Consider the following 15,359-nt stretch of genomic DNA (forward strand, 5'->3'; position numbering starts at 1 on the left):
AAATTAGTTCATCTGATAGTAGCTATCAAATCTTCTCTTGTTCCTGAACTTGAAAGAAAAGTTTATTTAACTGTAATGGTTTTTTAGCAACTGTATTTTGTTGATCATGATTTTATCTTTAATCCATTAAGTTGTAAATTATACTGACAGATTTTTCTCATAGGGCTCTCTTTGCAATCCTGAATTCATCCATCATTACCTGTAATTAATAGTCACGGTAGTTTTAAAACATCAGTGTGTGATAATCACTGATCTAAGCCATGATTCTCAAGCTGGCCTGATTAGAGGATTGCCTGTGAGACAATATATATTGCCTCACATATATATCCTTGGGCAATACATTTAGTGATGATGACTCTGTTGATCTGGGTTTAGGCCTAAGAATTAATATTTTTAAAAACTTTGGCAGGTGCTTCTAACTATCAACAAGGTTTAAAAATCAGTTTTTTGAGTACCTGAAAAATACTGTCTAGTGTTAGGTATAAGATGTGAGCGCACTGGGTGGTGCCATGGTGGCTCAGTGGCAGAATTCTCGCCTGCCATGTGGGAGACCCGGGTTCGATTCTCAGTGCCTGCCCATGCAAAAAAAAGATGTGAGCGCAAATTTATAATGATTTCTAAATTATAAGTTAACAGATGTTTAAGAGTTTTAAGGAAAATGTGGTCGTAGTGAGCAATCTAGAAAGAGGAAAAAGGCAAGAGCTGAGAGAAAGGAAAGTCAGCTCCTAAAAATAAAAGGAGTTAACAAATAAATAAATAAATAATAAAAGGAGTTAGTCTTCTTAAAACTGAGTGCAAAAGAGAGAGTAGGAGGAGCTAGAAAGTTAAAAAGAGGCCACAGCATGAAGTCATACTACAGAGATGGACTTTATTCCAAGTATAATGAGATGCCGTTGAAGGGGGTTAAGCAGGGAGGAGACACAAATAGATTCGTGCTTTAGAAGGATTGATTTAGCTATAATGGAGAAAATTAACTAGAGAGAAAACAGGACTGAAAACAGACTCCTCACCCTTGAGGTGACTATTCTAATCCAGAGGATAAATAATCGTGGCTTGAACTGTGATACAGTAGGGAAGGAAAAGACTATTAGGCATAGATGAAAGATATAGAGAGGAAGAATCAAAAGAAATTAGTGATGACAGGATATCAGGTGCATAAGAAAAAGAAGAGTAAATGCACCTGCATCACGTTATTACTCATGAGTGTTGTCTGGGTTATATATTTTAGATTCAATATATTTGTCTACAATGTATTTAGGTAAAACTGTTAAAGATTTTAAATAATAGTGATGATGACACATACATAAATATTCAAACTCATAGTAAACAAACATGACTAGGGACAGGTTCTTTTCATAGTTTGTCACATTCTTTGTCATTTCAGCTTTGGTCTGCTTTAAAATTACCCATCTCCCTGCATCAATGGAATACCTCCATGAAGAAGCACTCACACTCTAAAATATTAGAAACTCCACTAAGGTCACCAACAGAGATGGATCTGAGAATAAAGGAAATCATGAAGAAACTAGACCAGCTGATCCCACCCAGACCTTTCACCCACATCACCACCACCACCAGTGCAGCCCACAGCAGAACCACTATCCTCAACCCCCGAGACACCTACTGCAGGGGTGATCAGCTAGACATCCTGCTGGAGGTGAGGGACCACTTGGGACGCAAGAAGGAATATGGCGGGGACTTCCTGAGAGCCAGGATGTCTTCCCCAGCCCCGAACGCAGGCGCTTCAGGAAAGATGAGAGACTTCAACAATGGCACCTACCTTGTCAGCTTCACTCTGTTCTGAGCGGGCCAGGTCCCTCTGTCTCTCCTGCTCATCCACCCCAGTGAAGGGGCATCAGCTCTCTGGAGGGCGAGGAACCAAGGGTACGATAAGGTGATCTTCATAGGCCAGTTTGCCAATGGCTCTTCTCATGTCAATACTGATTGTGCCCTAGTTTTAAACTCAAGTTCTGAACTGTGCCAGTACCTAGATGCTCAAGATCAAGAAGCTTTCTACTGTGTGAGGCCTCAACACATGCCATGTGCTGCACTGACACACATGCAATGCAAGAACAAAGAAGTTTCTTATCTTAACAAACAAGAGAGGAGCCTCTTTGAAAGTATTTCTGGGGAACACCTGTGTAAATGTGGTAAAGATTTGACTTACATGATGATATAAATGAACGTCCAATGAGTATATTGACTTAGGGACCCTTGTGAAGAAGAGCCATTGGGAAAGGATCTGTGAATTCATTTGAAGTGAGTAGTCCCCAGACTGTTTGGTTATTAAACCCTCACCATTGAAACCAAAAGTATACACAGAAGTAAAAATTTTAAAAGGTTAAGAAATATATGAGCATTTGTACGTTGTAATATGTTCTTTCTACATCACAGTAAATCACCTGCACACCTGAGTACCTGTATCCCAAGTACTAATAAGCAAAGAAATGGAAATTTGCCAAATGGTCAAAGACTTTGGGCATAGGGTCACCTTTTCTCCCAGAAATAACTAAAGCAGTGGAAAATATGGCTTATTGTTTCCAGGTCTTTGGAGTCACCTCCATACTAATATCTGTATTGGTTTCTTTAAGGTCAAATGTGGGTAGAGAAATTATGAAAAATTTCAACACCATTAATGTCTCCAATCGCAACAGTAAGTTCTCCTTCTCTTTGATGGGTGGTGCTTAGTATTAGACCTCCTTAAGGGGTTTCCCCTTTCTGCTGGAATTGTTCACAGGCATCCTACAATCTATCTTGTCTAAGATGGGCCAGAATATCAGTTATGTAAAGAAATGAAGGATTAAAACGACAAGGATATCATAAATCTATTTTACTGACTGTAATTCTCATCATCAATCTACTTATCAGGCAACAGATTATCTGACCATCGCCACAAAAATGTTCAAACATAAAAACTCTTCCCCAATTCTTCTCCAAGTTTCCTACTTCTGCACACCATCACCACTTCTCACACTACTAGCTCCACCATCACCACTTCCCTCCCTACTACTAGATCAAGAATCATGATCTAGAGTTTTTCAACCTACCATTATGAGTTGATCCATTAAAATTTTCTCCTTGTAGTGTTATGAATTGAATCATTAATTTTTTTACAATTTTTCTCCCTTTAAACTTTGCCACCTTTCAAATGGTTTTAACATACAAAATAGCCCTTTCACGCTTTATTTACTAATTTTTCCGATGTCTTTCACTACAAAAAGCCTAGGAATTCCCCATCTAACATGATTTACGGCAAGATCTTTTATGACCCTCTAATTTCAGCACTTATAGCTTGCTACTCACTAAATACATTTATTTACATGAAAGTGAAAATATGAACCTAGAAGTGTAATTGTCTCATACTAATTGTAAAAATACAAGACTCCTTCCCTTTTTGGTGAATAATCATTGTCCAAGCTCCCCAAATGCTCCTTAACATCCCATCACCTCAGGCCCTCAGAGTACAAGACTCTTCTTAAACTACTGAGTAACAGGTTGACAGCAGGCATATGTTGGGCCTCCAGGACCCTGCTCCAGCCTATGGCCATATCCATTAAGATTAACCAGTTCCCCGGCCAACTAAGTTATTAATATTTTTTAATATCTTCCTGCATATAACTCAAAGAATTTATAGTTAGATGGTGGCATTTAAGTTTGTGACAAAGTATGACAAATTTGGGAGAAAAGTTGGCTAAATGATAAGGTAATTGAGCTTTCAATACTAAGCAAGAATTGATGACTTGACTTTCATAGGAACGCAACCAAATATTTAAAATTGTACCCCGAAGATCTTTTTTTCTGGGGGAAAACATCTGCTCTCACAATGAACATTAATGAAGATCATTTAGAAAATCCACGTTAGAGAAAAATTTTACAGAAAAATAGCTATTCCTTTAAGAGGATGCTTCAATAAGATTTTTCCACCATTGCTACCGCCTTCACCTCCCTATTAAGATGGTACTTAAAAAACACAGTAGGCTCTTAGAAAATATTCTTAGATAAGTTGATGTTTTAGAAGATGCTATCTTGCTTATTCTTTAGCAGAACAAACAGTTTCAATGAAAAAGAAATACAAGCTGGGAATGACATCCCTAGTCCCCAGCGGGCATGTCTGGAAAGACACATGGAATCCCATCTCCTGTAATTTGACTCCAATCCAAATGAATAAGTGCCTGAGTGGAAAGTTTATATGTCTAATGGGAGATTCCACAATCCGCCAGTGCATCAAATACTTCAAAAAGAATATCAACAGTATGGCCCAATTTAAGCTATTATTCTCATCCTTTGGGGAAAATTTTTGCATTTCAAAGGGAGAAGGAAATATGGGGAGGCCCTCTTTTTTTCCATATTCTTAAATCAGAGCATACTAAAACTTTTCACAAGACATTGTTATCTTTCTTTTAAAAAATATATATTTATCTGGCTGGACGGGGGCCAGAATAGGCAAAGGTATCATATCCCTATCCCCACACAGTTCACACTTCAGTATTTACCTAGTATGCTTAGGAAACTATTAACAGAGCTGAAGATATTAAGAGTTACCAAATTTCTTCAGCTAATCTTTTAAGTTGTGGTAAGAAAACAGCTGTTTCACATTTTTTTAGAAGTTAAATTGTATAGCCAGAGTGTATTTTAGAAGAGAAAACAAATTGGAAGCAGAATGAAGAAAATAGCCCTGCAATTTACCTCTTCCCTTGTCTGTCCCCTCCATATTCAATCATCACTGGATTAGGACTTCAAATGTAGCCCTTTAGTTCTAACAGGTTACATGTTAGAAAGCATTAATAATCCTTTTCTAAACTTCTAACAGAAGTTCTAGCTTCAGAAAACCTGCCCTTGATATTGCAATAAGGGTTCAGTTAGTACAATAAAAAACTGAAGCAGTTTGGCTTATATTAGTCATATTTTGCTTATTTTCAGAAGTGTTAACATTAGGTAGACTGTTTTTGCAAGAAAACTGGGAAGAACTTCAAGTTAAAGTACTGGTTCTGTCATTTAGAAGATGTGTAATATTGGGCAAGTCATTTGCTCTTTTGGTTTTCCGTCCTACAACATGGCAATAATATAATAGTATAGTATAATATAGTATAAAGTATAGAATAGTATAGTGTGTGTGTGTATATATATATATATATATGTATGCATGTGTATGTATATATATCTGAAGGACTTTGAGATGAATTTATATATATATCACTCCAGATAGATGCTTTGCAAACTGTAAATTACTTCACAAACAAGTAGTAATACTAGTATTATTTTAGGGGATTTACCCAGTACCATTCCAGGAAAATGAGAAAGAAATGCAGAAGCATAGAATGTAATCCCACTCTTAAGGGAATTTACAGAGTAGCTGGAGAAATAGGTAAATTAACAGTTCAACTTGTTTTTTAATGTAAACAGCATAAGTTAGTGCCATTCTCTATCTTCATAAATGCTTAGTGAACAGTTAACAAAATGTACAAACACAATACTTGAAAATTTCACCTCATCATCCTGCAATGAAGGTACCTCAATGTCTTATGATTCCCAGCCCACCTGGCTCTATATGGTCCTACATGATAACATACATGATCGCTTGCATTTGTATAACACTTTTGATTGTTCAAAGAACTTTCAAAACTATTCCTTCATTTAAACCTACAATAAACCAGACATGATTAACTTATTCAACCATAAGCATCAAATCTTCTCTTCTATCTTATAACTAGTCAATTTTTGTAACTTTATTTTCATTTCATTTTGGGATGCATCTATGTCATCAGCACTGAAGTCAGTGGATCTGCATGAATCTAGAAAATTGCAACACCAACTGGTTGTGGATTTGGATAGGAATATCATCATCCAGTGGCAAAAACATGGTTATCCTGTGATTGGATCATTGACCTATTCAGTCAAAGAGACTGAGTACATCACCCAAGCCATTGATAGAACTGGAGGAGAAAAAATACAGTCATTGTGATTTCTCTGGGCCAGCATTTCAGACCCTTTCCCATTGACGTTTTTATCCAAAGAGCCATCAATGTCCACAAAGCTGTTCAGCATCTTTTTCTGAGAAGTCCAGACACTGTGGTTGTCACCAAGGCAGAAAACACAAGGGAGATGTATAATGATGTGGAAAGATTTAGTGACTTTCATGGGTATATTCAAAATCTTGTCATGAAGGACATTTTCCACGATTTCAACATGGGCATCATTGATGCCTGGGATATAACAATTGCATACAGCACAAATAATGTCCACCCACCTGGGTCTGTAGTCAGAAATCAGGTTAATATATTGTTCAACTATATTTGTTAGATAATACACATCTCTGCAACTCACTCACTTAATTAAGAACAATTTATTGCATCTACTGGCATGTCAGATGTTGATTTTGGCCTGAATTCCCAGTTAGCATAAGGCATAATCTGTATTCTGGCTGATCCATCAGTCACCAGTTCAGCCCAGTCAGTCATTTTAAATCTGTGCTTCCAACTTAAAGTGGTGCAAGGGTTATTCAGTGGTAGAATTCTCACCTGCTATGCAAGAGATCCGGGTTTGATTCCTAGCCCATGCACTTCCGAAAAATTAAAAAAACAACCAAAACAAACAAAATTCAACAAATGGTGCTTCAATAATAGGAAACTCACATGGACAAACAATGAAATGTGACCCCATCATACAGCATACCAGAAAAAAAAAAAAGAAAATGAAAGTATTGATGAAAAGAATCTTTCCTTCTTGACCAGAGCCATAGACCTCCTCACCAATTGGAAGTCAAGCTACAAACAGTAATCAATTTAAATTAAAAATCTTCACTCTATACAAATAAATAAAATCAGAAATTAGAAGGGGAGAATTACTACTGACTTCACAGAAATAAAAGGATCATAAGAGGATACTATGAACTGTACACCAACAAACTAGACAACATAGATGAAAGGTTCAATTTTCTAGGAACACATGAAAAACCTACAGTGAATTGAGGAGAAATAGAAGACTTCAACAAACCAATCATAAATAAACAAATTGAAACAGTCATCATAATCTCCCAACAAAGAATAGCCCAGGAGTAGACGGCTGTACAGGTGAATTACACCTGTAAGAATTAATACCAATCCTGCTCAAACTCTTCCAAAATATTAAAAACAGGAGAATACTATCTTTCTTACTCTATGAAGCCAGCATTACCTTGCTACCAAAGATAGAAAAAGGAAAGAAAATTAAAGATCAATTTCTATTGGTCTAATTTATATAAATATAAATCCTCAACAAGATACCAGCAAATCAAATCCAGCAACACATTAAAGGAATTATACACCATGATCAAGTATGTTTTATTCAAGGTATGCAAGGGTGGTTCAACACAAGAAAATCAATTAATGTAATATACCATGTATACAAATTGAAGAGGAAAAACACATGATCATCTCAATTGATGTGGAAAAGGTATTGAGCAAAATCCAGAATCATTTTTGATTAAAAAAATTTCAAAAGATAGTAATAGAAAGAAACTTCTTAAACATAATAAAGGGAATGTATGAAAAAATCCACAGCTAACATTGTACTCAATGGTGAAAGAGTGAAAGCTTTCCCTCTAAGATCTGGAAAAAGACAAGGATACTGTTGTCACCACTGTTATTGAATATTGTGCTAGAAGTTCTAGCTAGAGCAGTGAGGCAAGAAAAAGCAGTAAAAGGCATCCAAATTGGAAAGGAGGAAGTAAAACTTTCACTATTTGTAGATGACATAATCCCATATTTAGAAAGCCCCCAAAAGCTTACAACTAAGCTACTAGAGCAAGTAAATGAGTTCAGCAAAGGATACAAGATCAATACAGAAAATCAGTAGTGTTTCTGTCCACTAATACTAAACAGGAATTCCAGAAAAAAATTCCATTTTTTATGATAATAACTTAAAAAATCAAATATCTAGGGACAAATTTAACCAAGCATGTAAAGGACCTATACAAAGAAAAACTTAAAACATAGGTAAAATAATTAAAAGAAGACCAAAATAAATCGAAGGACATTATGTATTCATGCATTGGGAGACTAAATACTGCCAAGATATCAATTATACCCCAATTGATTCACAGATTCAATGCAATCCCAATAGAAATTCCAACAGTATACTTTGCTGAAATTTAAAAGCCATTTATCAAATTTATTTAGAAGGGTAAGGGACACCAAATAGCCAATGGTTTCTTTTTTTTCCTTGTATGCTGTGTGGCAGGGGTCACATTTCATTCTTTTCCCATGTGAGTATCCCGCTATTGCAGCACCATTGTTGAATTTTTTGTTTGGTTTGGATTTTCATTTGTTTATTTTCCTTGTTTGTTTGGGAAATGCATAGGCCAAGAATTGAACCCAGGTTTCCCGAATGGTGGTAGGCGAGAATCCTACCACCAAAATACCCTCACACCCCCACCAAAGGCATCTTGATGAAGGAAAATGAAGATGGAGGTCTCATATATACTGATTTTAAATCATATTCCAAAGTTGCAGTGGTCAAAACAGCATGATACTGGCATAAAGACAGATATATTGAGTAATGAAATTGATTTCAGAGTTCAGGCATAGACTTTCACATCTATGGCCAACTGATTTTTGTCAAAAGATTGGCGAATCAACTCAACTGGTACAAAACAGTCTCTTCAAAAAATTGTGCTGGGAGAACTGGATATCCATAACCAAGAAAATGACTGAGGACTCCCTCTCACCTCATAGAAAAATTAACTCAAAATGGGTCAAAGTCTAAATATAAGAACCAAGACTACAAAATCCCTAGAAGGAAGTATAGCTGATCTTCAGGATCTGTGTCAGGCAATAGTTTCTTAGATTTTATACCAAAGCACAAACAACAAAAGAGAAAACAAATAAATGGCACCTCCTCAAAATTAAAAAGTTTTGTGCATTAAAGGACTTTATCAAGAAAGTGGAAAGACAGTCTACTCAATGGAAGAAAATACTTGGAAACCCATATCAAATAAGAGTTTAATATCCAGAATAAATAAAGGTATCCAACAACTCAACAATAAAAAGACATCCCAATTTTTAAAATGGGCCAAAGATAATTACCAGGTTTTGCCAAATTCTAACCAAAACATTCCTGTCAAACCTAAAGAACACCTAGGGCTTTATCTGAGATTCTACAATAAAGTTTGATGCACTAATAATACATTCCAAAAAACTACAACCTCTAGATAGTTTTCTAGGCCAGATTAGCCCAGAAATCCAGAAGTGCAAGCCTCTCCAACGACATCAACTAATTCCATCCCCCATCCCATATTATTGACACCCCTTTCCAACATGAACAGGTTAGATTGGGCATAGCCCAAATACCCCTAAAGATTGGGAGAAAGATCAAAGGAGTAGGAGGAGCTATAATAGAGAAGATAGAATTTAACAAATGAGTATGACTGCTGAATTATGACACTGATATGTCTTTCAGTCTCCAGTACCTTGGAGCAGCAAGAAGGAAAAATAAAAAATCGTGCAACTGTAACCCATACCAAATTTTGAAATCTGTTCTATAGCCATTTGCAAAAATGTACTTTGAAATTTATTCCTTTTTTTTGTATATATGTTATATTCACAGTAAAAAAAAAAAAGTTTAAAAAATATGGGCCAAAGACTTGAATAGACACTTTTTCAAAGAGGAAATTAAAAAGCCCATGCAAAGATGCTCAACATCGCTAGCTATCAGGAAATGCAAATCAAAACCACAATGAGTTATTATTCCACACCTACTAGAATGGACATTATTTAAAAGTAGAAAATAAGAAAAGTTGGGGAGGGTGTGGAGAAATACAACTTTATTCCCCCTGCTGGTGGAAATGTAGAATGGGGCAGCCGCTGTGCACCATGATTCCTCAGGAAGCTGAATACAGAATTTCCATATGACCTGGCAATCGCACTACTAGTTATATACCCAAAAGATCTGAAAGCAGGGACATGAACAGACATTTGCACACCGATGTTCACAGTGGCATTTTTCAAAGTGCCAAAAGAAGGAAACAATCCAAGTGTCCATCGATAAGTAAATAGATAAACAAAACTGATATATACATACAATGAAATATTATTCAACTGTAAGAAGAAATGAAGTCTTGATGCATGCAGCAACATAGACGAACCTTCCGGATAGGATGTTGAGTGAAATGAGCCAGACAAAAAATATAAATATTGTACAGTCTCACTAGAATGAACTAATTATAATCAGCTAACTCTTGGAATTAAAATCTAGAGCACAGGTTATCAGGAGATAGAATGAGGTTAGAGAATGGGTGAATATTTTGTACAGAATTTTTAATAAGGTCGAATGTAAATGTTTGGAAGTGGCTAGAGTTGATGGTAGCACATTACCATGAATGTAGTTAACAGTGCTGAATTATGGGTGTGATTATGGTTGAAACGGGAAGTTTTGGGTCACGTATGTCACTAAAAGGAAAGAAAGTTAGAGGATAAAACATGGGACTGCATAACATAGTGAACCCTTTTGAGGATGATGCCTGGTGAATTGTACAAATGAAAGAATGTTCTTGCATGAACTAGAAGAAATGCACATCATTATTACAAGATATTAATAATAGGGTAGTATATGTGAAAAATACATTTATTGCAAACTATCATAACATTATTATTGTATATTCTTTCATGAGTTGTAACAGAGGAGTGTCAATGCTAAGTGTCAATAATAGGAAGGTATGAGGGGTATGGGGTTTTTCTTTTTGGATAAAAATGAATGTTCTCAAGTTGACTGTGGTGGTGAATAAACAACTCTGATTCTACTGAGAGTCATTGATTGTACACTTTGGATTGTATAGTATGTGAATAAAACTTAAAAAAAATGTTCTTCACTCTTAGGCATGGAAATTCACAGTATTAAAAAATAGTAAACTAAATACTTGGAGAAAGCAGTCCTGTTTTCTTATTTTTACCACTAAATACAAATGCAAAATAATTTCCAAGTAGAAAGAGAAGTCTTGTGGGGCTGTCTGCCTCACAGTGAGTCCACTGTCTGCAAGGTCAGAGTATAAGAAGATGCAGAGTTCCAAACATGGCACCCTGGATCCTAAAAACCACTGACTCTTCTCTCCCTATATGAACTTCCCTACTAAGAGCTAACCTGATCCTAGAGCACTTATCCTTCAAGAATTTAGCATAGCACTGGTTAAAGAATATTGCACTAGAACTCAGGGGAGCTATGTTTTAGTCCCAATTCTGTCAGCAGCTTATAACTTTGGATAAGTCACTTAGGTTCTTGGTCCCTCATTTTACCAAATGAAGTGGTAAGATTTCTGATTTTCAAATCTTGCTCTACACAACTTTGGATGCCTTAGGTGGCCTTCAGGTACTCACCAAAAGGACAGGAGTCAAGATTGGTCCCTTGTGAATCAAGGCATTGTGAAATGAGATTCCATTTCACACAATTAGAATAGCTGCTATTTTAAAAATGGAAAATATCAAGTGTTGGAGAGGATACGGTAAATTAGGAACACTCATTCATTGCTGGTTGCAATGTAAAATGGTGCAGCTGTTATGAAAGACAGTTTGTTGTTCCTCAGAAAATTAAGTATAGAACTACCGTATGACCTAGCAATCCCACTACTAGGTATATACCCAAAAGAATTGAAAGCATGGACTCGAACAGATATTTCCACATGGATGTTCATAGCGGCATTATTCATAATTGCCAAATGATAGAAGCAACCCAAAATGTCCACCAACAGATGAATGGATACACAAAATGTGGTATATACATGATCGGACAATTTTTCAGCCATAAAAAGGAACGAAGTCCTGATATATGTGACAACATGGAAGAATCTTGAAGACATCATGCTGAATGATAGAAGCCAGACAGAAATGAACAATATTGTATGATCTCACTTGTTTGGAAACAATTAGAATAAACAAGCTCATAGAGTCAGAATGTGGATTACAAGTTGCAGTGGGGATAGGGAATGGGAAGTTAAGGCTTAAGATACACAGGCTTCCTATTTGGAATGATGGAAATATTTTGGTAATGGATAGTGGTGAGTAGCACAATGCTGTAAATACAATTATCAGCCTGAATTAAATATTTGAAAGAAAAGGGGGAAATTATAGGTTATATATATGTTACTAAAATATTTTTTTAAAAAAGGACTGTACAATACAATCAGTAAACCTAATGTAAACTATGTACTCAAGTTAATTGTTTCATCATCTGTGGCAAAGGTGCACACTAATGCAGAGTTAAAATAGGAAAAACTCTAAGATGGATGGTATCATTTTGAAGATATTCTGTATTTTCTGAATGATTTTTCTGTAAACTCACAACTTCTCTAATTAAAAAAAAAAGAATCGGTTCTCTAAGAAGATCAAATTAATTTACATATCTTCATCTAGTCTGCTCAGGAAAATAGAAGACACAAAATGCCAGTGTTAGGAAAGAGGTGTAACAGCATACAGATTCTACAGATATTTTGTTAAAAGGATAACAAAAGAATGTTACAAACAGCTTTATGCCAATAAATTCAACAGCCTTAGATAAAATGAACAAATTGCTTCAAAGACACGAATTGCCAAAATTCACACAAAAAGAAATAAATAACCTGAAGAGTCCTGTACAGAAAGTGAAGTTCCATGTAAGAAATTTCTTCTCACAAAGAAAATTGCAGGCCCAGATGTTTCAACCATGAGTTCTACCACACATAAAAAGAAAGTATATCAATTATACATGAAATATTCCCCAAAATTTAAGATGAGGGGATACTTCCCAACTTACTGTATGAGACAAGCATCACCCTATGTGCCAATTATCAATTAATTGTCTCCCTTACAAATTCACCCTTTTTTTGACTGCTCTGTGGAAATGGATATGAGCACTTTGATATTATTCCTTCGTCAGCTAACACTGAAATTGTGTCAGTAGAGGGAAATATGTAGAGACACTGCAGGAAGAAATGAGTTTCCTTTTCTGGTTCCATTATGCTTGCAAGGCAGGCTTCTGTAACCTGTGTGGCTTTCTCCAACACCATAATGTGCAGCATTTGCAGTTTCTCCAGTGCCTAGCTCCTGCAATGCAAGCGGCCCAGCAGCTTCCCCTGGGCAGTTCTGTAGCACAATGGCTTTCATGAGACTTCACCCAATGAACAACATTGATCAGCAGCACCCTCGAGGGCAGATTTTCAGCAAGTTCCTTCACTGTGGAGGAACCTCCAATGACTTCCTTGCCAATCAATGAGTTACATCAATGGCCTCTCCAACAAGGTCTGGATATTAGCACTGGTATAAAAGGGAGGGATCTTCCTTGGGAGCCCTATCTTAGCTCTAGGGTGAGTGACTGATTCTTTTACCTGTTATTCTTATATTATGCAGTACTTACTAGCGAATCCCTCATTACTCTAATCCCATGTTACAGTTAATGATGCCTTACATCAAATTTTTACTGTTCAAATTACTGTATGGTTTCTCTCTCCTGAATAACCCAAATTGACACATTGGTCAACCAAAGGCACTTCAAGGGAAAAAAACTACAGATGGACATCCCTCATGATCATAGATGCATACATTATAAATAAAATTTCAGCAAATCAAATCCAACAATATATATTTTTTAAATAACATCATGACTGAGGGGATTTTTACATATATTTTTATTGACAAGTCTTCACTAACATATAGACCATACAGGGTAAACAATCATTGGCTCACAATATTATCACATAATTGTGTACTCATCATGATCATTTTTAGAATATTTGCATCACTCCAGAAAAGAAATAAAAAGAAAAAAAAACTTATACTTCTCATACTCTTTATAACCCTCCCTCTCATTGACCACTAGTATTTCAATCCACCCAATTTATTTTACCCTTTATCCCCACTATTATTTATTTATTTATTATCCATATATTTTTACTCATCTGTCCATACCCTGAATAAAAGGAGCATCAGATTCAAGCTTTCCACAAGCACACAGTCATGGTGTAAAAGTTATATCATTATACAATCACTTCAACAGTCAAGGCTAGTGGATACAGCTCAACAGTTTCAGGTACTCCCCTCCAGCCACTTTAATACACCATAAACTAAAAAGGGATATCTATAAAATGCATAAGAAGAGCCTCCAGGATAACCTCTCAATCTGTTTGAAATTTCTCAGCCACTGAAATTTTATTTCGCTTCATTTCTCTTTTCCCCCTTTTGGTCAAGGATTTCTCAATCCCATGATGCCAGGTCCTGGCAAATGCCAGTTTTTCCCATGTTGCCAGGGAGATTTATACCTCTGGGAGTCATGTTCCATTTGGGGGGTGGGGGGTTGGGAGCACAGTGAGTTCACCTGCTGAGTTGGCTTAAAAAGAGAGACCACATCGGGACAACAAAGATGTTCTCTGGGAGTGACTCCTAGGCATAATTATAAGTCAGCTTAGCTTTTCCTTTGCAGGAATAAGTTTCATAGGAGCGAACCCCAAGATCGAAGGCTCAGCCTATTGATTTGTTTGACCTCACTGCTTGCAAGAATATCAAAAGTTCTCCAAATGAGGTAGTTGATATTTCCTCCTTTCACCTCAGTCCCCCAAGAAGACCTTGCAAGTATTTCTTTATTCACTGCCCAAATTACTCTGGGTTATATCGGGGAATCACACTAAGCTGGAAAAACTAACAAGATCTCATGCCCTAGTCAATATTCCATGTACTTATGGTGTTCAACTAAACTGACCATACAAGTTAAACTAGGTAATGCACTAGCCAAAATATAAATTTTGCACCAAATAAACATCTCTCTTTGAACTCACACAAAAGTTGAAGTTTTAAAATATGGACAGTATTATCTTGTACTCTATATTCTGATCTACCCCAGTCTTATCCAGATCAGCTTCATTCATATCTCTAGTCGAAGTCTGATTCCTTTTGACTCAGGAGATTTTAACTTAATAATGCAGAGCTGGCTTAACATTCAAAGCTCAACTCACCCTATTAACAAGTAAAAAGAAAAACCATATGATCATTCCAATACATGAAAAATCATTTGACAATATTTGACATCCCATCCCTGATAAAAACTCTCAGCCAAATTAAAAAAAAAAAAAAGGGAATTCTCCAATCAAAGAAACCCTATAACTAGAATCATTATTAATGGTAAAAAACAAAAAAAAAATTTTCAAAATGAACCATAGACCTAAATGTAAAATCTAAAATTATAAAACTTCTAGAAGAAAGCATAGGAGAAAATCTCACTGACATTGGGTTATGCAATGATTTTTAAAATATAACACTAAAAGCAGCATCAATAAAAGAACAATTTAATAAATTGGATTTCTTAAGAATTAAAAATATCTGTCCCTCAAAAGATACTGTTAAAAGAATGGAAAGGCAAGGCAAATA

General features: G+C 36.0%; 1 protein-coding gene and 1 long non-coding RNA gene across 2 annotated transcripts in view; one reads left to right on the plus strand and one right to left on the minus strand.

Annotated features, from left to right (window-relative positions):
* The window catches only part of LOC143644204 (NXPE family member 4-like), a 26,640-nt gene extending 15,751 nt beyond the window's left edge, over window positions 1-10,889 (plus strand). The window contains 5 exon segments of the mRNA XM_077112868.1: window positions 1,385-2,118; window positions 2,589-2,653; window positions 4,045-4,251; window positions 5,766-5,939; window positions 5,942-10,889. Of these exon segments, the coding sequence (XP_076968983.1) occupies window positions 1,385-2,118; window positions 2,589-2,653; window positions 4,045-4,251; window positions 5,766-5,939; window positions 5,942-6,300 (1,539 nt within the window). The 3' untranslated portion in view covers window positions 6,301-10,889.
* Window positions 1-15,078, minus strand: part of LOC143644205 (uncharacterized) — a 63,217-nt gene extending 48,139 nt beyond the window's left edge. The window contains exon 1 of the long non-coding RNA XR_013156551.1: window positions 1,781-15,078. This is a non-coding gene — a long non-coding RNA (uncharacterized LOC143644205). The remainder of the gene's footprint in view (window positions 1-1,780) is intronic.
* Between the last annotated feature and the right edge of the window lie 281 nt (window positions 15,079-15,359).

The sequence above is a fragment of the Tamandua tetradactyla genome, chromosome 8 (genome assembly GCF_023851605.1).
Source record: "Tamandua tetradactyla isolate mTamTet1 chromosome 8, mTamTet1.pri, whole genome shotgun sequence".
Lineage (NCBI taxonomy): Eukaryota > Metazoa > Chordata > Mammalia > Pilosa > Myrmecophagidae > Tamandua > Tamandua tetradactyla.